The sequence below is a fragment of the Calypte anna genome, chromosome 2 (genome assembly GCF_003957555.1).
Source record: "Calypte anna isolate BGI_N300 chromosome 2, bCalAnn1_v1.p, whole genome shotgun sequence".
Lineage (NCBI taxonomy): Eukaryota > Metazoa > Chordata > Aves > Apodiformes > Trochilidae > Calypte > Calypte anna.
The window spans coordinates 101,338,965-101,365,564 of NC_044245.1; the positions used below are offsets into that span (position 1 = coordinate 101,338,965).

The window sequence follows — 26,600 nt, forward strand, 5'->3', positions numbered from 1 at the left end:
GAATCCAATAATGGATGGAGATTCTTCTTAACCCTCCTTTTGGGTCTCATGTATTTATAGAAACATTTTTTATCTTCTTTTATAACCTTATCTTCAACAACCAGATTAATTACTAGCTGAACTTTGGCCCTTCTATTTTCTTCCCGCTTAGCCTCATGACATCTTTGTAGTCTCCCCTTAGCTTATAAAATTGTTCAGTTCAGCCCATTGTATCATGACCAGCTCAAACTCTTTCAGAGAAAAATACAGTCAATGTCATAGTATATAGATTTTTATTTCTTTTGCAGATAAAAATGTGCTCCTTACCAGAATGACTGTGAGTTTAGGACCTCTGATTTTGACAATCTGTAGATGGAGAGGTGCTGTTACATGGTCACCAGAGCATTTGTGCTGTGTGTGTGTTCACTTTGTGTATGTTTGTGTGTGCACACATTATGTGCATTAAATTAAGCATGTTATTTTCTTATGCATATAAATTTATGACACTTTGATGACAGTCAAATCCCTTCTCAGAAATGGGGGTCTCAGTACAAAAGGGATCTAGGAAGCCTGCATACACTTCAACTTTCAAGAAATGACTGCTTTCACAAGTAATGGGTTGGGTTTTTTTTTCTGGAATTGGACATATTTTTGTATAAGCTGGGTAATTCATGAGGAAAGAATGAGAAAGCGTGTCGTCAGGAGGTTGGAATTCAGCAACTCAGAGACTCAGCTGGGGGACTTTGTGGGAAGCAAACACTCATTGCGGCGAGTACAAAGTATTCCTGACAACCAGTTAATCATTTACACTTGTTTGTGTTGCAAGAATAATTGCAGAAGCTGAAACATGGGGAGGGAGAAACTTCCCCTCGTGAATGCTACTTATTCATTGCCCATATATGTTTTAATCTTTATGAGTGTTTTCCTTGCGTTTGCACAGAGGAGATCACCATATGGCCCATGCAGTGTAGAAACCAAAGTGTTGTCCAAAATGGCGTGCAAAATGCACTGTAAATTGAAACAGTAAAATGAGGGAAAATTGGTGTTTTGGACACTGATGAAGAATCTTCTTCATCATGTGCATTGCGAATGTGAAAAAAATTGGTTAACACTTCGCTGCCAGAAAGAACAGGGAAGAAAGAAGAGGTTAGTACAGCCACATGCCAAAATACATTACAGCACACAAGGCTGGAGCCAGCCCACACATTTATACTGAGCATTGTTAAGATCCATTGGAAAGTGCAGATGCTAATTAGGAATGTGAACCAGATAACCTCAGCATCAGTTAAAGTCCAATTATTCCTACCGGGATTTCAGGGCACTAATCTGTTTGTCCTTCTTCCAGTGGTTGTGCCCAACCAGAGTTATTACAGTAATTGTAGGGAGTTTAAGGCCAGGCTGGTGCTAGGGTTGTGTTTTTTGCTGGTTGCCTGACAGCTTTTCTGAGGAAAGTGGTGGTGTCATGTTTGCCTGTGTGTTGGAGCAGAAAGATGCGTGCAAACTCTTTCCAGTTACTACCCAGGTCTGCAGCTGTGGTACTTGTTTGTCTTGCCATGCTCCTTGACCAAAGAGAAGGGGGGGGAAGGGGCTGGGCAGAGTTTCAGTTCATTGGGATGCACCCTGATCTTCTAGGTACTATGCAGTGGAGATGCTCATTGATGGTGGGAGAAAATTAATCTTTTGATAGCTCTTTGGCTGCAGGACTCTTTCTCTCTTTGGGTTTTCCCTCGTCTGTAAAACATGGTCTGAACATGATCTCTTTCATACAGGAGGGGTATACCTGCACACTGCAGACAGCTTCCTCCCCCAGCCCTTGCTCAGCATTTTGCATCCACATGAGACTGCAGCATCAGACACAAAAATAGAACCACTTCAAAATGCGACACTGGAGGTTGCAATAGCTTTCATTTCTAGGAAGCTGAGAGGGCTGTTTTCTGCCCTTGAGCTCCTTATCCTGGTTTTCTATCAGTGGGAGGGAGATAATCTGCTCATAAGTAAAAATAGACCATGAGAGTAGACTGTCAGTCTACGCTTCAATCAGGTACACAATGATTAACCCAGGAGCACCTGCAGAGGTGCACAGGGAGCCCAGTTGGTTGGATGGTTGGTTGCCTTGGTTGGATGGGACTGGGGAAGTCCCTGGTTTGAGCAGGGTGGTAGCTGGTGGTGCTGAATCAGTCCAGGTGGGCCATTTGATGGGCAATGTCTTGAAACCTTCTGAGATGGAGGTTCCATGGCCTTACTGAGATACCATTCCCAGTGTGGCAATGCCTTTCTCCAGGGAGAAATTTGTTAGATAGAGGGGTTGAATTTGATCTGAAAGAAGCCCAAGTGGAGACAGTCCTCAGCATGGAGGCCTCTCCACTGAAATCAAACTGCGGCAGATGGGCAATCTGGTAGGTTGGAGGTTATCCAGCAAATCAAGGTGTGTTGCTCTAGATATTCTTAGCTGTTTTTCAGGCATCAATGGGATGAAACGAAATGTGCAGATGTGGCAAAAGAGACACTTTGCTTAAGTTTGGGAAATCAAGACCCCAGAAAGAATGCAAAACATAGACTGAACAGTATAAATGAGTACAAAAGTCTGGGAACAAAAACTTCACACTTTTCACAGCCTTCTCCCTGCAGCTTTATAAAGGGCAGGGCTGCTGCTCAAAGCTGGAATAGGAATAAACAGCCTTCTGGTCAAGCTCTCAGTGAAGGGAGCCAGCAGCAGCAAACCTGGCAAGCTGTGCCAGCCAGCAATTCACACTCACCAAGGGGCAGGAGAAGCAGCTTCTTTACTCTCCAGCTCCTCTTCAGTTTTGGAGCTGAGCCTCTCCCTCCTTCCAAGGCTGAAGGTCACAAAAAGGCTTTCCTATCCCCTAAGCAGTTTCCACAGAACTCCATACACAAACTCTTCCACATTGGTTTCTTCAGCCTATAACCATCCATCCCACCCCTGTCCTCTTATAAGGCCATAATATCAGATTAAAATGTTATATACCACTTGTAGCAAGAAGCTAAAAAAGTCACTTTTTCTACCTTCTCTTAGTTCTGGGTGGATAACAAAATTGTAAAGTAAATTGCTCTCACCAGCAAACACCAGTGTACAATGTCTGGTATTTCTTAATGTAGAAAAATAAGAAAATTTTCCTCTATTATGACAAAGCCTAGAAGCTGTAATGCCCTTATGATAAACATTATTAAAGTGAAAAAAGCCTGCAAGCCTTTGCTATAGATGCATTACCACTTCAGTCACAAAATATGTATTGCTCATTAATAGGCACAGAAACATGGAGTGGCTGAGGCTGCTGAGCACCTCTGGAGATTACCCAGAGCAGATTGATCAGGATCTTGTCCACTTGGGTTCTGAAAATCTTCAAGGACTGAAACTCCACGGCCTTCCTGGGCAATCTGTGCCAGCATCTGACCACCCTTATACTAAAAATGTCTTGTTGGGGTTTTTTTGTTACATTTAAATGAATTTTCTGTATTTCACTTTGAGCACAGTGCCTCTTGTCATGGTACTGGGTAATACTGAGCACAGTCTGGCTTTATCTTATTTACTCCTCCCATCAGATATTTGTACACATTGATGAAACCTTCCTGAGCCTGCTCTTCTCCAGGCTGAGCAGTCTCAGGTCTCTCAGCCTTCCCTCATTTGAAAAATGCCACAGTCCCTTCATCATCCTTGTGGACCTTTGTTCACAAGGACCTTTGTCTCTTTCCAGTACATCCATGTCTCTCATGTATTGAAGGCTCAGGACTGGACCCAGCATTATAGGAATGTCTCACCTGTGCTGAGTAGAGGGGAAGGATCAACTCTCTTGACCTGCCAGCAGAACTTCTTACTCTAGCCCTGGATGCCTCTGGCTGCCTTTGCTGCCAGGGCAAAACATAGACTCCTGTTTACCCTGTTTCCCATCAGGACTGCCAGGTAATAATAAACCTTGTAGCAATCAAGATATGAAAAGTGGATGTTACAATAAGCAATGAGGAAATGAGCAACCAGCAACTTAATACAAAGAGGTGACACTAACTACTAACAAGACCCCCAAGAAACCTTCTTTGCTATTTAGTGAGATATAAAGAAGACATCAGGAAGAATTCAAATGTTATGTGCTGGATGGTGCTTCCCAAACCAGAACGTAGTTGTGCCAGAGGAAAGTTCATCAGAATCCAGAATCCAGGCAAATTCTGTTTCTTGCAAGAGCATAGGCTTGGCTTCCCAAAGCTGAATACACTATTGCTCAGAAACATGTCCTTCAAGATGCTGTGGCTCCTGGTTTGGCAGTCCTGCACTGTCCCCCAAAAATGACCAATCACAACTGGGCATATTGGTACCCACCTTGATGCTGAACCCTCATCTCTAGAGGAGAATATAGCCATATTTACCTTTCAGATGAACTCTTCTTTTTCGGGGCCAGTATTTCATAGCATGAATTCAGATTTTACTTTTTTCAGAAGTCAAAAAGATCCTGATAAAAATCAGTTGACATTTTTGGGATTAACCTATAACCCACAGTAACCATGAGACTGTCAGTCTTCCATTGCCTTAGATATGTCACCCCAAGTTGGTGGAAAGCAAATGTTTAGGATGGGTTTATGAATTTTTAACTTTACATTTCTCTCCTCCCATTCTCTTCCTCCCAAAGCAATGATGCCTTGTCTGGCGTGCTTATTTGGGCACACAGTAAAATGAAAGCAATTAACAAGAGTAGAGGGAGTCTTCAGTTGCTTTAATTACATATTCCTAACTAGGCCTCTTCATTTCTCATGGAATGATGCAGTAGCTTCCCCTCACTGTATTTTTATGCAATGTTGTTATAGAAAAGAGGCTATGCATGCTAATGCTATGTGGGTACAAAGCAGCAGTGCTGCGCATATGCAGGTACACAAGGATTTGGAGAGTATCAATGGTGTCTACATTTCCAGGTAGCCCCCACTCCCCAAATGACAGGAGTCCTCTAAATCTTGCTCCCATGGGTCAGGTCTGACCTGGGAAGAAGCAAGAATGCAACCAGAGGGTCATCTGTCTGGACACTCATGGAATGTTTCTGGGCAGAGAAAAAAGGCAAGTAGTTCTGGTAAAGATTCTCCTCAACCATCACCAGTTCACACCTGGTGTCTGGTGAAGAGTAGACCCAGTCTGGGAAGGGTTGGGAGTTATATCTCCTATTTCTGACATCCTCTTGCAGCACCAGCAGGACATTCCTGATGCAGCAGGAATATTGTGGAAAGTGGATGAGTGCAACTTGGGTGTCTATGGACAGGAGGAGAAGGATGGACAAAAACTGAGCTATGAAGTTCTTCCAGGCTTGTCATGCTTACTCGTACTTCCCTGCAATGTGTAGTCAAGCAAGAAATCCCAAGTGTTGCTTTCTGATAGAAAAAGTGTTCTGTTGCACAGCCCCACACAACTTTTTCCTTCGCTTCCCTGCTGAAGCACTGTACCTTGCAGGTGCTGGCTACTATTTCTCAAAACTGACATCTCTGTAGCTGTGTGGATGGGCCACATAAAATACCTCCTGTCTTGGCCTTGTGGGACTCTTAAAATTAAGGGGACATTGAAGCAACAGAGTTCGAATGCATGTAAATGGTGCAGTGGTGCAGGCATAGTGTTTCTCAAAGCAGGTGTCCTATAGATGTAACCAGCCTATTTCTCTCTGTTCAGTATAATAACTTGGTTTATAGAAAATCCAGAGATTTGGCAAAATACAGCAGTATTTGCTTACAGCAGAAACTATTTTGTGACTAATTTGGCTTGAAGGCTCTGATTTGGTTCCTCTCTGCACACCAGCAGTCTATTCTTTTTGATCTGCCTGATCATCTCCATGGAGCATTAAGTATAAAACCTCCAGCCTCTCATTATCTGCTTCCAAGTTCAAGGCATGAAGAATTAACTAAAGATTTGTTTGCAATTATAAAGGAGCTGGGGTATAGTTATGCTTCCCACTATGGGGTGGAAAGCATGTGGAAAGCAGAAGCCTAGAGCTGTTTCATCAAAAGACACTGGAAGATACAGTAAATGAAGTTACAGCAATATGCTTGCAATGCACTTCTTTGCCAGTTTTTTTTCTCAGCTGGAGGACACTCATCAGACTTAGCCACAGTCTTGGGTTTCCTCACTGATAAATATGTAGAGGGTATTTCCCTGCTTCCTTTCTAATATACCATTAGAGCTGCCTTAGAAATACCAAATTTAATGTAAATGAGTTTACACTGTGTGACTCCCTCCATCTTCTCTTGCACTGTTTTTAAAGGGTGTTAAGCACCAACCCTTAATCTCTTTTTCCCTTTTTCTCTTGGCTTGCTTACCACTTCTAAAATAGTTGGGGGCCAGTGTTGGGCTCCGCAGTTTTGTTGGCATAGCTCTGCCAGCTTGGATTGTGAAATACCCATCCCCTGGCCGAGGCCACTGGGCTGGCAGCAAGGTCCAAGGCAGCTCCATTGGCAGAGTCGTATAAATCTGAAGGCAGAATTCTCTCCTCTTTTGTGTCATCCTCCTGCCCTGCATTTGAAGCAAGGTGTTTCCAGTCTGCTTCAAGTTAAAAAAGAAAATGTGACACTGACATCAACTGCAACATTCATGTCTGTGTATGTTTGATGTTGAGGAGGTTGTTCCCTTTAGCTGAGTTGCACTGAGGGAAGCTGGCAGCAATGAAACAGTGGCCTAAATAATTTTTTTTGTTTATTGTAATCAGTGCACATCAAAGTTGTCATATATAGCTTATGGAGAAGACATTTCTATCTATGTTTGGGTTTTTGGAGGTGTTTTCCCCAATACGTCATATATAATGCTAAGAACTGAGGTGACCTAAATATTTACTGTCCAGTATGTGAGAGATTCTGCGACACTTCTGCTGGGGGCTCTTGCTTTTAACAGAGAGAGACCTTCTCATCTAAAGTGTTAGCAATAAGGCATTTTAGTGGGACACTGGAAAACTGCTTTCTTACCCAGCTACTTTCCCAGTGAGATACTAGGCTCTTCCAGTGATTTCAGTAGACAGTTTGTCTTATTTACCTATATAGTAGACAAAAAAAGGATCCTGGAATCGGGGCACATTTTTACTGAAGCAAGAAATATCTCCACATTTGGCTCTTTCTGCTGTGGTTTGGCCCCTAGACACAGCTCTGATAGTTGGAATATTTTGTAGTGCTGCTTCTTGCTGCTGTTGCACACAACAGTGATGCTGAGGTAGGACCTTGGCATCCATCTGAAGTTGTAATTTTTGAAAGACAGAAGAGATGTATTGATGTATTTTTGACTCTGCAGTATCATATGAAATTTTATGGAGAGCTGATCTGCCCCATTCAGCAGATTCTTATGAAGGTCCAGATCAATAGGTTTGAAAAATGGATGAGCTTAAAGAAATAATTTGGGGATTATTGATTTGAGAATTAAACAGAAAAGGTGTTATTTTAATCCTTATATTACTTTATTTTGCTAACGTGATCTTTTTTCCTGTTTGTTTCCTACAGAAACGCTCCAGAGGTCAAGTGCTGTTCGACAAAGTGTGCGAGCATCTGAACCTTTTGGAAAAAGATTACTTTGGGTTAACATACAGAGACACAGAAAACCAAAAGGTAACCCATAAGACTGTGGTTGGCCTTTGGCATATGAACTTCAGAGCTCCACAAGACACCCCCTCCAGACAGTTACAATCAGTTCAGAAGTTGTTACCTTCCCAGCCAAATTCTGTATAGCTTCAGCTTTTGCTTTTTCTAACTATCTTTCAAGAGCATGTCAGGTGTTTCACTGGCTTCACTGGTGTGGGCTATTTATGACATGAAAGAATACAATCATTTAGCTGGTTCTCTTTCCAGTATGATTGATTTCATTACTGCCATAGATGAAAGCCAGATTTACATTCACAGATACACTAACAAACATATAAAGCTAAACCATGGCTTAATAATACTGTGGTTGGGATACAGATAGGCAGGATTTGACTGACTGCTTCTGATAAATGCTAATACAAAGTATGGCTTTAAGTCTTTAGTTGCTTTATCTGAGTTGCTTTAATATCTGCTTTATCAGGTTATTTTTGATTTGGCTAAAGACATAATTCTTCAGAAGCATTTGGCAGCAATAGTGAATCACATCCCGCTTGTCTGCATCTCAACTTCAGTATTAAATTAGCAATGTACACACAGTGTCCAAGATGATCTAATGTGCAGGTGATACATATGTATTTATATTTTGTTTTGGACATCTTATGGTGTAAGAGAGAGTATCAAAGGATTATTTATGTGATGCGTTTTTGGCATTTAAAGATAAATATTTTGAAAGAAACCGGTAACAAAACCTTTTACCAATATGTGCCATAGCCCAGCAGAGCTCACCAGGTGAAGGTATTTTGACCTTTGCATGGCCTGAAAGGTCTTCCTGGTGAAGCTGAAGCTGTTTGTCTTGTGAGAACAACACTTTTTCCAGGCTTCCCTTTGTTTCTGTTATATATGACTAAAAAAACCAACAAACAACAACAAACAAACAAGAAACAACAAAAAAACCCAGTCTCTTTTTTCCTCTGTTTTCCCCTTTCTTTACAGATTTCAATTCTGTTTCTGATTCAGAAAGTTACTTAAACTGACACTTGGTCCTTGTCAGTGCAAGATAACACTTTAGCATATGTTTAGTTTTGCGTTGTGGTAAAACTTGGGCAGAAGTTTAAGTGGATTTTCAGATAATTGTGCTTTCCTGGTCAGGAAAGAGGAGAATGTACTCATTAACAGGTGGTTTAGAAATACTAGACATTAATAGATCTCCAGTTACTTTTTACAGTGTCGAACAGCTAAAAGAAAACTGCCTGCCACTGTGTTTCTTGAGCAATAACATGCATATTTTTGATACCAAAATACTTAGCAATTGACCTCCACCCTCTGCCAGATAACTTCCAGACAGACAATATATGCACCCATGTCACATGTTGCCTTTGAAAACAGAAATCCTGATGCATCTTTAATTTCTTGGTGCATGGTGTGCTTTTGTGCTTAGCAATAGCTGGAGCTCTTCACCCTCGTGTTTTGCAGCACAGAGCAGGTTTGGACAGCTGCAAACTGATTGTTTTTATTGGGGGAAGATTGTTGTGTTCTGCCTGTTTGCTATTTCTTCAGTATTTTTTTTTCCCACTGGTACATTTGTTTTACTTTGGAGAAAATGGAACTTTCCTAGGGAAAGAGAACTTTTTGTTCTGGGCTGTGTGATGCATTTTCCGTGTTAATTTGTTCCTGTTAGAGGACAGGGAGACATCAGCAGTGAAAGACCCCAAGCTGCTGTGGGAGTACTCCAGGGAAGTTCTGTCTCCTCCTTGCCATCCATGGAGTAGCAGCACATCACCTTAATAATTCCCCACCTCCTCGAAAGGAATTTTGTTTTGCTTTTTCACTGGGCTCAATGTGGCATGGATGGGGGCAGCCCTGGTGCTGCAGTGCTGCCTCTGGTGCCCCCCATCCTCTTTCTGCCTTTGGGGAGCCCCTCATGCCCATGCCAAGTTACAGATGGGGTGGTACTCTATGCCACACTTGCTTATCCTTTAAAGCCTTTCCAGGATTAGAGCAGAAAGCCCATCAACCACCCCAAAAAACCAAACCTTAGCAAGTTTGTATAAATTTAATTTTCCCAGAAGGTACAATGGAAGAAGATTTCTGTTGATTTATTTTACTAATTTTTATTTTTTGTTTATTGTTTCAAACCATTCAGCCCCTTAGAGTCTGGGAAATCCAGTAAAAATTAAGCTTCTACCCTGCACTACTCTTGAAAGTTAGTTTTGTCCATGCCTACTGCTGCTTTAAGAAGAAAGGAGTGGCAAACTTTCACGTGTTCTAGCTTTGACTCATAGCACTGTTTTTTTTTAAAATAATGTTTATTGTGTTTTCTAACTGAAATTGAAAAAAGAAAACATTTTCTTTGCAGAATTGGTTGGACCCTGCCAAGGAAATCAAGAAGCAGATTCGAAGTAAGTTTGTTACTGTTTGTGAGTTTCTTTCAGTTGGAAAACTTTCTGTTGTATCGGAACACTAAAAAATCTGGCTTGTTCCTGAATGGCTGTGGTAACTCACCACTCTTGGGCTGAAGGGTCCATCCCACCGGAGTGCCCTCAGGGATTTGACAGCCCCCTTCTCCCAGGTGAGGAGATAGGTAGGATGGGGCTGTGGCCCCTTTCCCCATGCCTTCCTCCAGAAGGAGCATTCCCCCATGCTCCTCCAGGGCAAAAAAGTCTATTTCACAATCATATTGCATCCTGTCCTGAGTCTCTGGAACATGAATTACCTGCATCTTGCAGTTATTTTGTCCCATAATGATTGCAGGCCATTACTGAGACTCATAACACGTGAACTTGCATTGCTGAAAAGCAACTTGACATTTGCAGAGGTGTGAAAACCTGAAGTTTGACATTAAGCAATGTAACCTTAGGGACTAGGCCACATATATAAATTAATTCTTCACATGACTGATCTTAAATCATATCCAGGAACTCTATTCACTCCCCATACTGAAATACTTCACTTACCCAAAGATGGCACTTACCTAAAATATCTTTCTTTCCTGTGTTTCAAAAGCTTGAGCTCTGTTCCTAAAATGACTGTTCAGTTCACAGAGAACCAGTCAATTTTCTGTTTCAGATTAATATTTCAAAAAGCTCAGTTGTTAAACTTAGCTGTCTGCTGCATTAGAAATTCAAAAGCCTTTCAAAGGAAAACCTTGTCAAGGCTGCCAGGCTCAGAATTTGACCTGCCCTATCTTTTTTTGCCTCCTCACATTTTTAAACGGATCAAAATGTATGTGTGACTTCTTTGGGCAGGAAAGCCTCACTAGTTTTGGGGTTTTTTTGTTTTGTTTTATTTTTTTCCCCCCCATGGTTTGTAGGTTATCTCTTCTAGCACTTTTCTTTCTCCAACAAATACATCTGGTACTTCACATTTGTTGGTTAAGGCCTGGGAAGTTAATCACTCCCCTTTCTATGATTCAGAAGGCTAATTTACACTTGCAGGAAGACTTCCCCACTTACTATGAGTAACAAAACCTTTGCACCAGTATTATTTTCATTAAAATAAAGTGATGTGCCAAAAAAATTAATGAAAATGGATCTGCAGGGGAAGGTGCTGTAGACCTCAGTGAGCCAGGTTATGCAAATGGTTGGTGTAATTAAAGAAGCTCAGCTCCACACCACTAATTTGAAATGCATTTAATATGAACCCAAACCGTGAGAGAGACAATGAAAGGTTGTGACAGCAAGAGATTAACCAGGGCAGAGGAGTCTCATCCTGGACTTGACACAGGGGACAATTGTATTTGCAGAAGATGACAGTGATAATTTCCTTATCTGTACAGCTCCCGTTTGGAACAGAACAACAGTGGAAAAGTAGGGCTATGACCCATGACATTTTCCAAAATACCTATATATAATCCTGCTAAATGCTGGTTGAGTTGTACAACGCTCAGATATCCATGATTCCACTGTAGCCCACAGGGTTTTCATCCTAGTGGTTGAGAAATGAGACTTGATCTGTGTGCAGCCCCTGGTTCCTTCTCCTTTTGTTATAACCCTCTGACTTGCACAGTAAACCCTTGTAAGTGAAGGATGGAGGCCTCCTACTCTGGTGTCTTAACCATCCATGCTATATGGTAGGCTGCATTTTAGGTTTGATGAATTTTCTTGTGTGCCAGAGAAACAGATTTTTACGCCATGGCTCCTTCCCTCTGTCATGGGGCAGGGTGTCACCCTCAGGCTCCCCCTTGGGGCTGGTCCACTCCCAGTGGGACTGTGTCCCATCTCTGTAGCCAGCCAAATATGTCTTCTGCCATCTTTTATGGCCCAGCAGGGTGGAAGAGTTCCTAAAATAAAGGAGCCCAAAAGTCTCACCAAGAGCTTAAGTCCTGATGGTATAGGTCAAATGTTGTCTTGCACACAGAGCTTGTTTTCTCAAAAGCATGGATAACCAGTGAGGATGGGGCTTTGCATGAATTTTCCTTGTTTTATAAACTTATTGGAGAGTGCACCAGATATACCTTCAAACCCCATACTCTTTAGGAGATACCTAGGCACAAGGAGCCCCTGCATTTCAGATCAAGTAAAAACACAACCCATGCCATGTTTATAAGGAAGACTTCCTATTTTTACAGTGTTCATGAGCACTTCCTTGTTACACAGATCTATCTACTTCAATTGGTTCTTTTACATCAGTGTGTTTCAGAGAACAGAAGTGTCATTGCTTCAGCTTCAGTTTCTTTATGGAAATACTGTAATTTCCATACTGGTAGGAGTACTTGTAAGAGGTATCCAAAACACAGGCCTCAGTGAAAAGTCTTGTTACTGTAAAACCACCGTGTTGCTTGTTGGCATACTGTGGTTTGGGGTTTTGTTACTGCTTAGAATTGCTTTTTTACATACATACCATTTTTAGCCCTTGATATTCATCTTTTATTCTTGATACTCTTTCTTTACAACATTTAAGGCTAATGCTCATTTAAAAAAAAAAAATTCCCAGTCTGTGGTGATGCAAATCAGTATCCATCCCAATGGTCACCTAAATCTAAAAATAGATTAAATCTAAAAATAGATTAATCTAAAAATAGGCAAAATAGAAATCACTAAATAAGGATTTCCCAGTGTTACATACTTTGTTTCAGTCATGCTCTTTTTGTTTGTCCTTGCAGCTTTGTCTGCACAATAATTTCTGTCTGCTGGAGACAGGGGCTATGTGCTGAGGCAGCACTCTGTGAGGATGTTGTGAGCTGGTTTGGGCAGCCAGACCTTGGCACTTCACCCGGCTCCAGAGCCTGTTCATGCTCTGGCTTGTGATATTTCTAGCACCTCTGTTATGGATTATTGGTTTTTAAAGCTTGTATAGGCTGTGTTTTCAGGTGGTTAATTGCAGTAAACATTGATTTGGGACTGAGTTGTGGGGTTTTTTTCAGTGTTAGTAATAAATTAGTATGCCCATTGGGTAATTGCTTCAGTGGAAATCTCATGAAATAAGAAAAGAGATGTAAAGACTGATTGGATATTCTAATTGTGAGAGGGTAAAGTAGTATCTTCAGAACTATGTATGGGGAAAAGATAATATATCCTTTTCTTATGAATTGCATGGCTAGGGTGTTTTTAAGCCTACTGGCAGCTGAACAGCATGAGCATCTCTGTTTGCACTTTCAGTGTACTTTCAGTCAACCTATGTTCTTTTCCAGGTGGTGCTTGGCAGTTTGCATTTAATGTGAAATTCTACCCTCCAGACCCTGCCCAGCTATCTGAAGATATTACCAGGTGTTTGAAACATTAAATACCTTTCTAGAAGGGGCTTAAAAGCTGTTTGTAGTAGTGCTTGCACTCTAATTATCCAAGAAAAGGAATGTTTTGTATTCCCACTGACTTCCTTTCCCTTCCCTTATGAGCTTATGGAAAATATGTGACACTTGGCAGAAAGAAACTGTGAACAGTGTCTGTCCTCTGAGCTGAAATGCCTTTTTCTTTTCTACAATTTAACCCTAAACCCAAGCTTTTCTGATCTACATGTTCCTGAGAGTCGATTTCAATTTTCACAAAGATTCCTTATGCCCAGTTTTGCCAGTGGTACCAAGTTACTGTTTTCAAAAAAGCCATAGCTATGAATGTAAAGAAGTGGGATGAGAATAAGCACATGTGTAAATTTTGGATGTCATTTGATGTGGCAAGCAGTTGATGTGCATGGTTCAGGGCATATGGTGGTAACGAATGGCTGCTCCCTGCTGTCCAAATCTAATAGCCCTGCACTCTACACCTCTCTGGTTTTGCATGGAGAATGCAAGCACAACTGAAAAAAAAGAAAAATCCTCACCTGTTTTTCTCCTTGTAGACAGGAAAGCCTTGGAACCATGATGAGCTTTATGCCATTGGCAAGCTGTTCCCTAACCTGTTCTAACATTTTGCAACCTGTGGATATTTTTAACCTCCATTGCTTTGTGGACTGCTTGTAGATCTTAAGATAAATGGCATGAAGCATTTGGCTTAGATCAGATTTCCCTGTGCTAGGCTTTGTGCAGAAAGAAAGGGTGCCAAGAGTTCATACTTCATCAGAGGTCTTCCAAAAGAAAGGATTGGTTTACTCCTCTTGTCACCCTGAAGTTTCACCTGAGAGCTCTATGCCTTCACCACCAAACCAACACTTCACTTCTTTCAAGTTTTCTTCTATCTGGTCATCCCTTGCACTGCTTATCACTGTGGTTTTAACAACTTTTACTCTTTAGATGTATTGTTATGAAAGCCAAATATTTTGTTAAAGAGACAGCAGGTTTTTTTAATGGCTTGGAGCTCAGCTTCCCTTTAATGAACAGTATTTGGGGTTCTTAATAATTTTTAATATTTTTTATTTTAATAATTTAGTAATTTTAATATTTTTAATAATTCTCTCCTTTCCTTTAATAATTTTCTCCTTTAACGAAAAGGACTTATCAGGTAGCTATATATCTTGCTGATTTATGTTTAAAACCTGGTATCATTCATGAGTACTTCTCCATGTAGGCCACTAAGCAAAGCAATAACCTATTTTATTAAGAAATGTCCATGCTGCTTTATAAAGATAAATAAGGCATTGCTACCCATACATTACTAAAGGTGTGGGTTTTTTCTTCAAAATTACTACTATCTTGGTTAACACCCAACAGACTTTGGGCTTGGGAGTTGTCTGCAAATTAAGTAGAGGAGCTGAGGCTGATGCCGGCACTCCTTCTGTGGGGGGGCAGTGGTGGTGGGCAGCCTTCTGAGCTACCTTGTTTGTTGCAGGTACTACCTCTGCTTGCAGCTGAGAGATGACATCGTGTCAGGTCGGCTGCCCTGCTCATTTGTCACCCTGGCTCTGCTGGGTTCCTACACGGTGCAGTCAGAGCTCGGTGACTACGACCCCGACGAGTACGGCAGCGACTACGTCAGTGAATTCCGCTTTGCGCCGAATCACACGAAGGAGCTGGAGGATAAAGTCATTGAGCTGCACAAGAGCCACAGGTAGGCAGAGGGCAATAGTGTGGGCTGCAGCCTGCCTTGAAGTGCCATCCTGGTGCATCAGGAAAAATGTTAAAAGCTGCTGAATTATACCTGAAAAGAATATTTTTTGAACAAGGCTCCTCTCTGGGTATTTGTTTAGAGAAGAGCTTTTCATCATGGAAGATAACAGGGTCTGCACCAGAGCCTTGGCTCTGGTAGGTACCCAGTCATCTAAGGGTATGGCTGTACTTCTGACAGGCTGAGTGTCTTCCAGGTGCTGGATTTTATTTTGGTCTCTGTTTCCTTAACATTGATGGTTAGAACTGGTTGCTTTTCCTCAGGGGAATGACACCTGCGGAGGCTGAGATGCATTTCCTGGAGAATGCCAAAAAACTATCAATGTATGGAGTAGATCTCCATCATGCCAAGGTATGGACTATAGTTCTTTCACTGGTCATCTTTCTCCTGTGGCATAGTACATGAAACAGCAGAGACTCCCTGCTCTATTCTTTCTGGTTTTGAGACAGGCATTTTGTGGGATAAATCATGTGTCAACATGGAGAAAAGTTACTCATGGGATAATCATAAGTATATTTTCTAATTGTAACATAATCTAACCTGGAAATTCAAATATGTTGCATGCCAACTATTTGTGTTGATTAAACAACCAAATCTTTTGGTTGTTTAATGAGGAAGGATATTAGAAGCTGTCCAGATAGGAATCAAGTGTCATTTTATTCAGGTAAATTTTCCAATATAATAAGGCCAACTGTGGTATCCTAACTAGATAAGCATATCATTTCTAACACTGCAGAGAACTTGTAGGGACTTGTTTAGCCATGCTGGAAACCTCACCAGATTGATGGCAATGGGGAGGCAGTGACTTGTCTCTCTTCTGAAGTGTGGTCATCGTAGTTGACTTGAAGGGCAGCAGTTCCACTGGAAACCATCTCCCGTGATGTGGTAGTTTCTCTAATCATTGGCAGTTAAAATTAGGAGTAAAACATGGTCGCTATTATTGTGGCTTGGGAGAGCCCTGTGTTGGTTCTCTGGTTTTCAGTTTGGTTTTGGTTTTTTGCCAAATAAATAATAACCATTTTTTTTTCTTCACTTTTCAAAGTAAGGTTAATGGATTTTAACATCTTTGAAGTTAGCAGGCATCCTTGGCAAAAGAGTGCTGAACAAAGAGTCCTGAGCTGTGGAGAGTGCTGCATTTTATGTAAAGGTCAAATTATTGTGAGCGTCTTCGTATGCTGCCACAGAGCCTTTCACAAACGAATATAAATTTGCAGCTCAGATCTTGAAAGGGCCTGCAACCATGTCCCTGGGGCATTTTGCTGGGAGCTGTGCATGTGTGTTACAGAATTCAAGGCAATCTTTTGTGTTCTGTTAATTGCCTTCACTGAAAATGAAAAATCTGGGTATGGCTCAACGGGCAGTGCTCTACCAGCAGGCATGCTGCTGCTTTCCCTGTGTCTTGCAGATAGGAACATAATCTTGAGGCACATTTGGAGCAGAGGTAGAAATGGGTTGGTGAATGGCACTTAGTAGCTTTTTTTCAACATCCTTTGTTCAACACAAAGAAATCAGCAAAACAACAAAGTGAGTTCCTGTTCTGAATAAGTTAAAAGCTTTGTTACTGAAAATTCAACATAGCATAGCATCAAGGCCTAAGTGTTTTTTTCAGAATATTGGAGACAAGCTCTTAATTTTCAGATGGGATATCCTGAAGGTAATCATTTTACTTTTCTTCTAAAAAGTAATAGTATCCAGTTCTTCTCATCTGTTTTTCATATTGAAAGACTCAGAGCCAGAGAAGTTGCTAGACAAAGTCAATCTCTCTCTAAAGTGATGTTCTTAGTTTAAAAAGTTGCAGTGCTGACCAAATTGGGTCTGTCCCTGAGTTAAGTAATTTCAGAAACTGAGATGAAAGTGGGAAAAGTAGACTCATCGTGAGAAGTAATGTTTAGTTTCAATTAGGTCTGCCAGTGACACCTGGTAACAGGCTAGAGGAGGAGCATCTCTGGATGGATGCCTTCAAGAAGTCACTCCGTGGCTGTGTCTCTATGTAACTGTCAGTTCATTAAGGCTATGCCAGTATCTTATGTATTCAACAGATGCTGGACTTGCCAGCTGCTGTGAAAACTAGTTCTCAATTATCCAACACAAGACTACAATAAAAAAATGTGTTCGAATAGACAGATTTGTCGTCTGGGCTGGTGCTGCTCTGAGACAGTTCCCCATCCGCATGCTGAGCTGCAGGGATGTGCAGCTCAGCATCCCGTTCCTTGGACATTACAGCTGACAGTTTTCTGGTCTGTCCAACCACTGCACTCCTGAAATAAACCAAATCCTTTTGTTCAGGCTTCATTTTATGCCAATAGCATTAACATTGGAAAGGAATCTATGGCTTGCAACAAGAAGTTGTGAATGGACTTAGATCTGCTGCAAAGTGTATCAGAAGAAGGAGCCCCTTGCTCCTGCAGTATCTGTGCCTTTCAGCCATTTGCCAGGCAGTGGGATTACTGGCAATGAGACTTATTTTTTTTAGAATGTTTTCACTGTATTTAGACATTACTTTTTGCTCAGGAAACTGGAATTGAAGTCCACAGAAAAAAATTAGCTTTTTCTCTTTTCTAATATATGACAGTGGTATCACAGGAGAGTTTATTTAGAAAAATATTTAGAGAAATCGCCCTTAAAAGCTTATATCACTATTGCTGGAATATACATTCTCTGCTGTTCTGTTTTCTAACACAGAATTAACTTTGCAACACTAATACTGTGCTGTGTCCCTCATTTTAAAACATTTTTTCAATTCCAAACTGTGCCATAGCCTTTCCGTCACAACTGACCACTCATGCCTTTGTGTTCATCCTAAAATGTAATAAGATTTTTCACTGTGTGCCTGAAAGATTGCATATTGGGAAAGCCAGAGGAAAACAATTAATTTGTTCCATGATTATCATAGGGTGACATCTTCGTAGCTTCTGCTGTCAGGCTTTTGTAACTTTATTATAAAATAATTACTGGAGAACTCTGTGCTTTAAGGTAGTTCCTTCTTTTCTCTGGCAGTGTTGCTACTTAGTTAAATGAAAAAATAGAATTATACAGTCTAGTGGTGATAGCAAACAGTGCAGATTTGTTCTACACTATTTGAAGGCCTTGATTTTATGATTCTAATGAAAAGGAAAGTATATACTTCTTAAAAATATGTATTTATGGATGTATTCTTATAAGATTGTGGCCAAGTCTTTTATAGTGGTTATGTGTCTCACCTGCAGCCTCCCTGTCAAAAATGGGTTATAACACAGGCACAGCTGCATGCTTTTAAAAGAGTTCTTCTGGTTCTAATGCCCAACTTTCTGCCCACTGATTATTTCAAAGTGTAAATACAGAGTGTAGGTACAACAGCATTAAAGAAACTGGGGAACCACTTAAAGCCAAGATGACCAAACTACTGTCTTAAGGATTCACAAGGCTTAGTCATAGAGATGAGTGATGCTGGGAGAAGTAAATTTATATGCTGCTCTACTTACTTTCAATCTGGTATTTATGCTAATAACACTTTTTTATTATGCTAATAAGATTTTGCTATATGGTTGATATAATTCTTTTAGTAATGTCTAAAACTGCCCCCGTTCTTTTGGAGTCTTTCTAAAAATACAGGGAAACATTTGCAACACTCAGTTTTACTCACCCTTCTCAACCTTACTCTTATTTGCATGAATGCAGTCAATGAGTAGGATAGGTCTCAGAAATCAGGTCACTACAGCTGATGCATTAAACAAGATTTAGCTCAGATAGAAGCACAGCAGACAAAAATCTGTAGTACTGTGGGATGTAAGGAAGGAAGTTTTCAACAAAGTGCCTCGCTTGCTTTTTCAGGATTCTGAAGGAGTGGAAATCATGCTGGGAGTTTGTGCAAGTGGTCTCTTAATATATCGAGACAGACTCAGAATAAATAGATTTGCCTGGCCAAAGGTTCTGAAAATTTCCTACAAGAGGAACAACTTCTACATCAAAATCCGGCCAGGGGAGGTAAGGGCATCCTGACACTCTTTAGTGAATTAAACTTCTCAAAAAATACATGTTCTCATTGATTTGTTGATCTGTTGTGTCTTAGAAACCTGCAACATTGTTTTCCATTTATATTTTTAATTTTGTGCTGATTTTCTTGGGGAAAATTAAGTAAGCACTTCATTTAAAATGCAAGTAAATTATTCTTTGGTATTTTCCTGTTCACATGCATGAGTTAACATAAAGAACACAAATGACCTCTACGTATAACAAGCTCATCTTTGTTATGAATACTCTGGTAATTTAATATAGTGTTTATCCATGGAGAGGTCATCATCCACCACCATGTTGTATCTTAAATTACTGTTTATTCTTCTTACCCACTAGGAGATATAGACAGGCCTTACCACATTTTTACAGTGTCTTAGCTTAGTAAAGTAGGAGTATGAATATAAATCTGGAGGCTGAAAAGAATGGAGTCAGGCATCCATCATTCAGTATTTTTGGCATGCATTTGCCCTCCTGGGCCCGCAGGAGCTCCTGTTCTTGTAATGTGAAATCTTGTACAGTGAGTGCCCTCTCGTGGCTAAGCCAGATGGATAGCAAATACCTACCTCACGGGTTGACCAAAGCAGAAATAAGATGATAAAACCAAGATTAAAAATCCCAGAAGGATTTCAGGATCATCAGAGGCAAAGAAGTGTCTACATTTAAAATGCTATTAGAATAGAGAATAAAGTCTGTGATAGATGAAAAGCCTGTATCTATTTTAGATCATGGAGCAGTATGGCAGGACAGAAATCACCTGGATGAAGACAGGGATTCCTCTCTTACTGCAATGTGGCAGTTGTGACACCTGAGCCAAGGTCTTCAGTACTGACTTTGTAAGGGACCTGGCAAATCTGCTGGGGGCCCCCACTAGTCCCAGAGCCTGAATATTTTTTGGAGGCCTAAACCAAAATCTACAGACCTACATCTTCTGCCCCTTGGCAGACACAATTTTAGTAAGCAAATTCCTAGTCTTGGGTTTGATTTAAAAACAAACAAACAAACAAATGAACAAAATCAACCAAAACCAAAACCCAAACAAAAGAGCACAGCCACTGATGTTTCTAATGCCTACACTCAGGCTTTCTACCACTGAAGTGAGGAGGTCTGCTGTTGAGGTCTACTGGTCGTGGCATGAAGCATCCTGTGATCGCGTCTTAGTTCTTACGCAAAACAATCTGTGCGCTCTCTTCCCAAATCACGTTCAGTGATAATGTAATTCCCCATCCCATGTGTTGCTTAGATCATCTTTATTGTTTTGCTGTTTCCTGCCTTATTTCTCTGTCAGCTCCTGGTGAGGCTCCTAAGCATCCTTACAAGTGCCCTTGTTTCTACCTTGTCCTGCTCACAGCAGCACTATTTCAGCTACTCATCAGCTACAACGTCTTACTGCAGCCACAGCTGGCACAGCTTTTGTATCTGGAATATAAATCTGCAACACAACTAGGAGCATTCTTAGCATCTCCAGCCGACTCTTTTCATTACCTATCTTGTCCTCATCCTCCACAGGAAATAAATTAGCTAAAAAACCCTGTGATTTACTAACTCTAGTTCTTTCACTGTAAATCTCCTCAATATAAGACTGTGAGAGACCAGATCAGTCCCTGGGTACTATTATGCCTCTACAGACTATTACCAAGATTCCCACTGTTTTTAAACTGGTGAAGCTAGAGCAACAGGGTTAAAACACTTAAATTACATGTTTCTCAGAAGTCTCCCAAGTCTTAACTGATCTCTTTGTTACTGTAGGGCATAAAGCATCACTGTTGGCATCAAAAATCTCGTGCTCAATGTCTGTGTGTCCTCCAGAAGATTGCCTTTGATTATCAATCACAGCATCCTTCCCAGACAGTGGTCTGTAGAATTTGTATATATGTGATTTATATACATTCAGCCTTGCAATGGGATGATACAGGTGGAGGAAATGAAGATGAACCTGTGGGTACTGTCTAAAAGTAGATGCACAGCATCAAATACATACTTTTTCTTTTTTCCTACCCAGTTTGAGCAGTTTGAAAGCACTATTGGGTTTAAGTTGCCAAATCATCGTGCTGCAAAGCGCTTATGGAAAGTGTGTGTTGAGCACCATACATTTTTCAGGTATGTGAATTTCTTTTCATAAAGGTGTGCTGTGAAACACAACAGACAGGACCAATTCTGTCAGTAAAGACAAAACTCTACAAATTAAATTGTGTTTTTGATCACAAGGTACTTCTGAGCAGATAAGAGAAGGTTATTCCTTCTTCAGAATTTGAAATGTTTCCCCCCAAGTTATTCATACTGTTTCAGGTAGATACTGAATATTTAAAATCACCATTTGGTCCAAATTGATTGTTTTGTGTTATCTGTGCTATATCTGTCACTATAATTACAGAGACAAAAGACTTTGCTGCACTTCTGCACATAGACTTGTATAGGGAGATCAATTCATATGGAAAGTTACTGGGGAATGGGGGTAGGAAGAAAAAACAAAAAGGAAAAAAAGGAAGATTTTTTAAATTACATATGAAAATACAGACAGTAGTTGGTGAATGCCTACTTCATAGGTATTATTTTTATACTACTGAGGAATTTTGTAACTATATTTCTGACATCTAGGAAGACCTGTAGAAAGTTTGGGATAGTGGAAATTACTTTCTTGGGATAGCTGTAATTACTTTCTGCCAATAGTCAGCAAGGAGATACTTTGCAGTAGGAACCCAAAAGGCTGAGATTTTCAGTGGTGTGAAAGGGAGTCCAGTGCTTAAAAACCTCTCTCAAGATGTTTGGGAGGACTGAACAATTTCTCTCCTTTCTTAAAACTAGTGGTTCAGGGTGTCTATACATTCATATGAAATACAGTCTTAGTATCAAAAGATCTAGAAAGAAATTGAGTGTGCTTTCTAATTTTTAATGGAAAATCAATGTCTAAAGCATATCCAAAATACAGAGGGTGGGAAGGCTCTAACCTGTAAATGTCTGCATCCCAGTGAATGAATACTGCACTACATCCACCTGTTCTGGCCCTGTCCTCAGCATAGCAGCACTGTCATAAATTGGGAGTGTATATATATACATATATATCTGTATTTCAGCCCGGATCAGAGTCCTTGATAAAAGGAAAACATTTTAATTTTTTTTTAATGGGTGGGGTTTTTTTTTTTCAGATTTCATGATTAAAAAATAATAAATCTGATTTCCAAGCAGGAAGGGGCTGAGTTAGTCTTGCCCATTAGGAATAACTCAGCTCTTCAAATGCATTAGCTATGTGGTTTATTCATGCTGTATGAGGGGACATCCTTTGGTTCCCTTTTAGCCGCAGACCTCTGAGGCAGAGGTTACCGTGGAGGGTGACACCCACCGGTTGTCTCCCGTCACCTGCAGAAATAGTGGGCTGATTTTTGAAGGAGGGGGAGTAAGAAGAGCACTGCTTGGTGTGTTTTAGGCTCCTGCTGCCAGAAGCACCTCCAAAGAAGTTCCTCACGCTGGGCTCCAAGTTTCGCTACAGCGGTCGGACGCAGGCCCAGACAAGAAGAGCCAGCGCCCTCATAGACCGTCCCGCACCTTACTTTGAACGTTCTTCTAGTAAACGTTACACGATGTCTCGCAGCTTAGATGGGGGTAAGGTCCTCTTAATTCACTTTTTCAAAAGCTGTCATCACAGTGGTCGCTGCTTTTGGTTAGTTGTAACCCTCTTGTCGTCTCATCTCCTCGAGCTTCGGCTGAGTGGAGGTTGTGAGTACCTGCATGTTCACTGTGGAGGGTAGGGGAGGATGCAGGGAGATGTGCCAAATGTACTGCTGTGGTCCTTAAGAAGTGTGTCTGGAAGGAGGTCTTTGGGACTATGCTGTTGCTGAAGCCTCCTGCCTTGGCCTCACACCTGCAAAGCACTTGTCTGCTGTGGGGAAGGACAGGATACCTGGACCTGACTGCCTGAATAAATCAAGATTCAGTGGTTTTTCAGAATTTGCATGAGTAACTGTTTGAGTTTTGGTTTAATTTGGCTTTTGTTGTTTTTTTCATTTTCTCCCTTTGGTTTTCCATTGAAGTATATGTTACAATTCAGAAATTATTACTTCCCTGGATTGAGTAGTAACACTTTTGATTACCTCACATCCTAGTTAGATGAGACCTAACATTTTTTTTCCATGCATTGCTTTTGAAGAGGTGAGATGGAGAATAACATATGGAGATTAATATTCTATCCTTCTTCCTCCTCTTTTTGTCCATGGTTCATGGAGCTTACAGTTCTGCTGCCGCTTTAAGTTAAACCAGCGTGTGATTCAGAGTCTCAGCATCTTCATCAGGTGTTACTGTAGTCATCTATTGAGTAAAAAGAGAGTGTGGTTTATATTTGTAGAAAAAACAGTAAGAAAAAATTTAGAATTGCTACAGTTTATAAAAATATAAGGTTCATTTTCCTGCAGCATGTCACAAACGAATTGCAATGAATATATCTGATGGTGGGGAGGGGGAGAAGCTTTGATTTAAAAGTACTAGTGACAAGCCTTCTTTTATCCCCTTAAGGTGCTGCTTGTCATTAATTATTTTGGAATCTTCTAATTCTGATGTGCTTCTTGCTCGTTACCAAGCAACTGGTGACATGATTGCTGTGCATGTGTCTCAAAGCAGAAATTATCCTTCTGCATTATTTTGTTTGTTACATCCAAACAACATGTCTCCCACTACTCCCTCTGCTTTCACCCGCCTCCTAAGCTCATTCCCAACCAGCAAGATATCTGAAATGCTTTTCCCCAGCATTTATTAGACTCTGCAAGGGTTTTTTTTATGTTAATTTGTGTAAATGCAAATGAGGAAAAGAGATTTTTTTTTAATCAATGCTTATGATTTCTTCACTAATGTTACTATAATTCAAAAGTGGCTGTAGCATTCTCTATCAGGATTACACTGTGATCCCAGCCCTGTCATTTTTTACAAATGCAAGTAGCTTTATGAATTTGAACAGTCCTATTGACTTAGAAGTTAATAACACATTAGTCAGGAGCAGGGTCTGGGTATATGATTGATGTATTTATTATATTCTATCTGTAAGATTGCTATTTATTTCAGAATCCTTTATATATATTTAAGTTTGCTGAATTATTGAACGTTTAGATCCTGAAGTATTCTGGTTTGGTCCACTGAATTAAAGATCATCACTTTCCAGAATTTTTCAGGATAATAAGCTCACTTAACTGGCAGACTTTATATTGTGATAATACAAAGATTCCATTTCTTGATTCTGAGATTTTATGCCTGTGTTATATCAATATTGTAATTTCCTGTAATGCAGCACGTTACTTACTGTGCACTTGATCTGCGTTGTTATGTTCTGCCAGATTTCCAACAAAAATCTCTTCCCACCCCCATGGCTGATGTCATAGCTGATCCTCCGTATGTTTCCTGCCTGATAACAGTTGCACTGCATTGATTTTTTTTCTGATGTTTTGCTACAGTATCTATTTTAATGGCTTGCTAACATTTAACAAGGGTGTAATGCACACATTAGTGACATTAATGTGTGTATACACATCTGTAACACGTTTATGCATATAAAAGCTGCAAGCTTTATTTCAAGTAAGCAGTTTATTTAAATGTTATGCACGTGCTTCAGGTTCCCTGAAACACAACTTAGTTGTGTTTTCAGTAATATCTCGAATGTTTTACTAACCCAGCTTTTTAATTTTCTGCAGCTTCTTGGCAAAATCTATTTCAGACTTTCCCTCTTTAAATATTTGCTTTTAGCATCAGTGAATGAAAACCATGAAATGTACATGAAGGATTCTGTGTCTGCTGCAGAGGTTGGTACTGGCCAGTACGCCACAACAAAGGGCATCTCTCAGACCAACTTGATAACCACTGTGACTCCAGAGAAAAAGGCAGAGGAAGAGAAGGATGACGAGGAGGGCAAAAAGAAAAGAGCAGAGGAAGTCACTCCGATCTCAGCAGTACGCCACGACACCAAGGTAGAGTTTGGAGCTCTTTGTATTAAACTGACCAGCCTGGAGAGCACTTGGAGAAACCCAGAATTGTTAGGGAGGGAGGAGTTATCTGGTGCCATGAAAGGAAGCTCAAATACCCAAGGTTGTATGTATGTGTATGTACATGTCTTGAATCAGTATTTTTAGTATTGCATTTCGTATGATGGTGTGTAAGTCATTTTCTGCTTTGGACTCTTTTTTGAAATCCATTAAACAGTCAGCATAGTGGTTTTTGCATAGCATTCAAGAGCTCCTTAGGAAATATCCAGAAGTAGCCTAGCAGGGCACGTTTCACTCAATTGGTCTTTAGTCATACTTTAACTGTAGTATGGGCATCTTATGGGGAGTTTTGGGTTGGTTGGTTTTTTTTGAAAAGGCAATAGAATAGTTTTTTGTTCTTTGTATGTAGCTCAGTGCTTTAAACTATTGTACTTTTCTCATTTATTTCTCATAAAGCTCTGTTTCTTTGCATGTGTTTCAATTAGGGTATTAATATACTATTATAAGCTTTTTTCCTGGCTTACAAAAGCATTTGCTTCCCTCATTTGAAATTTTGCAATGAAGAAAACTGTTTTTCTTGATGATTCTCTGTTCAGTTGTTAAATTTGATTCATCCCTCACTATATCCAATCCCAGCACCACCACCGCATACACCTACACACATGGCTGTGCATTGTATCTACTGAGTTAATAAGAGAAGGCAAATAAAACAGGGTGAAAGAGAAGATACTGGAATTCAGAGCTTAACTGAGGAGAAATAAGGTAGAATAAGAAAATAGCATGTGTAAAACATCCTCTGTTTCTTTTACTTTGAGAAAAAAAGAGAATATGAAAGACTGTGTCTAGGTTACCATTCAGAAAGTGTACTATGAATGCACTTGTTGAACAAATAAGATTTACTCTCTTCATTTATGAGGGTATGTATACCTTGATATATACCAACAAAACTGTCATGCATGCAAATATTAGAACATGAGCTTCTAGCCTTACCATGTAAGGCCACAGTAACTTGCAAAGCTAATGGATCAAATCCTGAAAAAGAGCTGCAATTGATATCAAAGATCAGAAACAAATGCAGGAACTGAAAATTGCACATGAGAAAAGATTTTCTTTTGAAAGAGTAGGATGTCATTGTAGCATCTCTGTAAAAATCAGCCAGGGTCCTCTTAAAACTTCATTATTTTCTGCACAGAGAAATTGATGAAAATCAAACATGCAGAAAATATCCAATAGAAAAGTAATTCTGTTCCAAGTGTTTGTTAATTTAAGTCAATGGAGAGTTCAGCTGCATTTCAAAGATCATAAGTTCCTTAAATATGGCTAGAAATAGTCAAAGATGTTTTTAGGAAAAAAATTTTGTGATACTTAAACATCCACAAATTAATTTTTTTTTAACCCCCCACCCCCAGAGGTGGATTCTGTTTAAACAGCCTGCTATCAGAGCTCCAGTTCTGTCCTGTAGAGATCTCAGTTCTGCTTCTACTGGACCTGCAAATGCTTTTATCATTTGTTATAAAGAGAATAGGGTCTCAAGAAACACAGGACAAATTTAAAATCAAACTCCTTCTTAAGGGTATGTAAATTTTATAGGTAGGTTTTCAAATTCTCCACTATGACATTTTTCCTGTCTTTTATCCTCATGTATTGAAGTACC

At 40.2% G+C, this 26,600-nt stretch overlaps 1 protein-coding gene across 3 annotated transcripts in view; it reads left to right on the plus strand.

Moving 5' to 3' along the window:
* Positions 1 to 26,600, plus strand: part of EPB41L3 (erythrocyte membrane protein band 4.1 like 3) — a 145,277-nt gene that overhangs the window by 96,344 nt on the left and 22,333 nt on the right. For all 3 annotated transcript variants that reach the window (XM_030444628.1, XM_030444627.1, XM_030444626.1), the window contains exons 4-12: positions 7,444 to 7,548; positions 9,878 to 9,920; positions 13,151 to 13,226; positions 14,721 to 14,939; positions 15,260 to 15,347; positions 18,807 to 18,959; positions 20,989 to 21,086; positions 22,411 to 22,586; positions 24,711 to 24,931. In XM_030444628.1, coding sequence (XP_030300488.1) covers positions 7,444 to 7,548; positions 9,878 to 9,920; positions 13,151 to 13,226; positions 14,721 to 14,939; positions 15,260 to 15,347; positions 18,807 to 18,959; positions 20,989 to 21,086; positions 22,411 to 22,586; positions 24,711 to 24,931 — 1,179 coding nt within the window. The remainder of the gene's footprint in view (positions 1 to 7,443; positions 7,549 to 9,877; positions 9,921 to 13,150; positions 13,227 to 14,720; positions 14,940 to 15,259; positions 15,348 to 18,806; positions 18,960 to 20,988; positions 21,087 to 22,410; positions 22,587 to 24,710; positions 24,932 to 26,600) is intronic.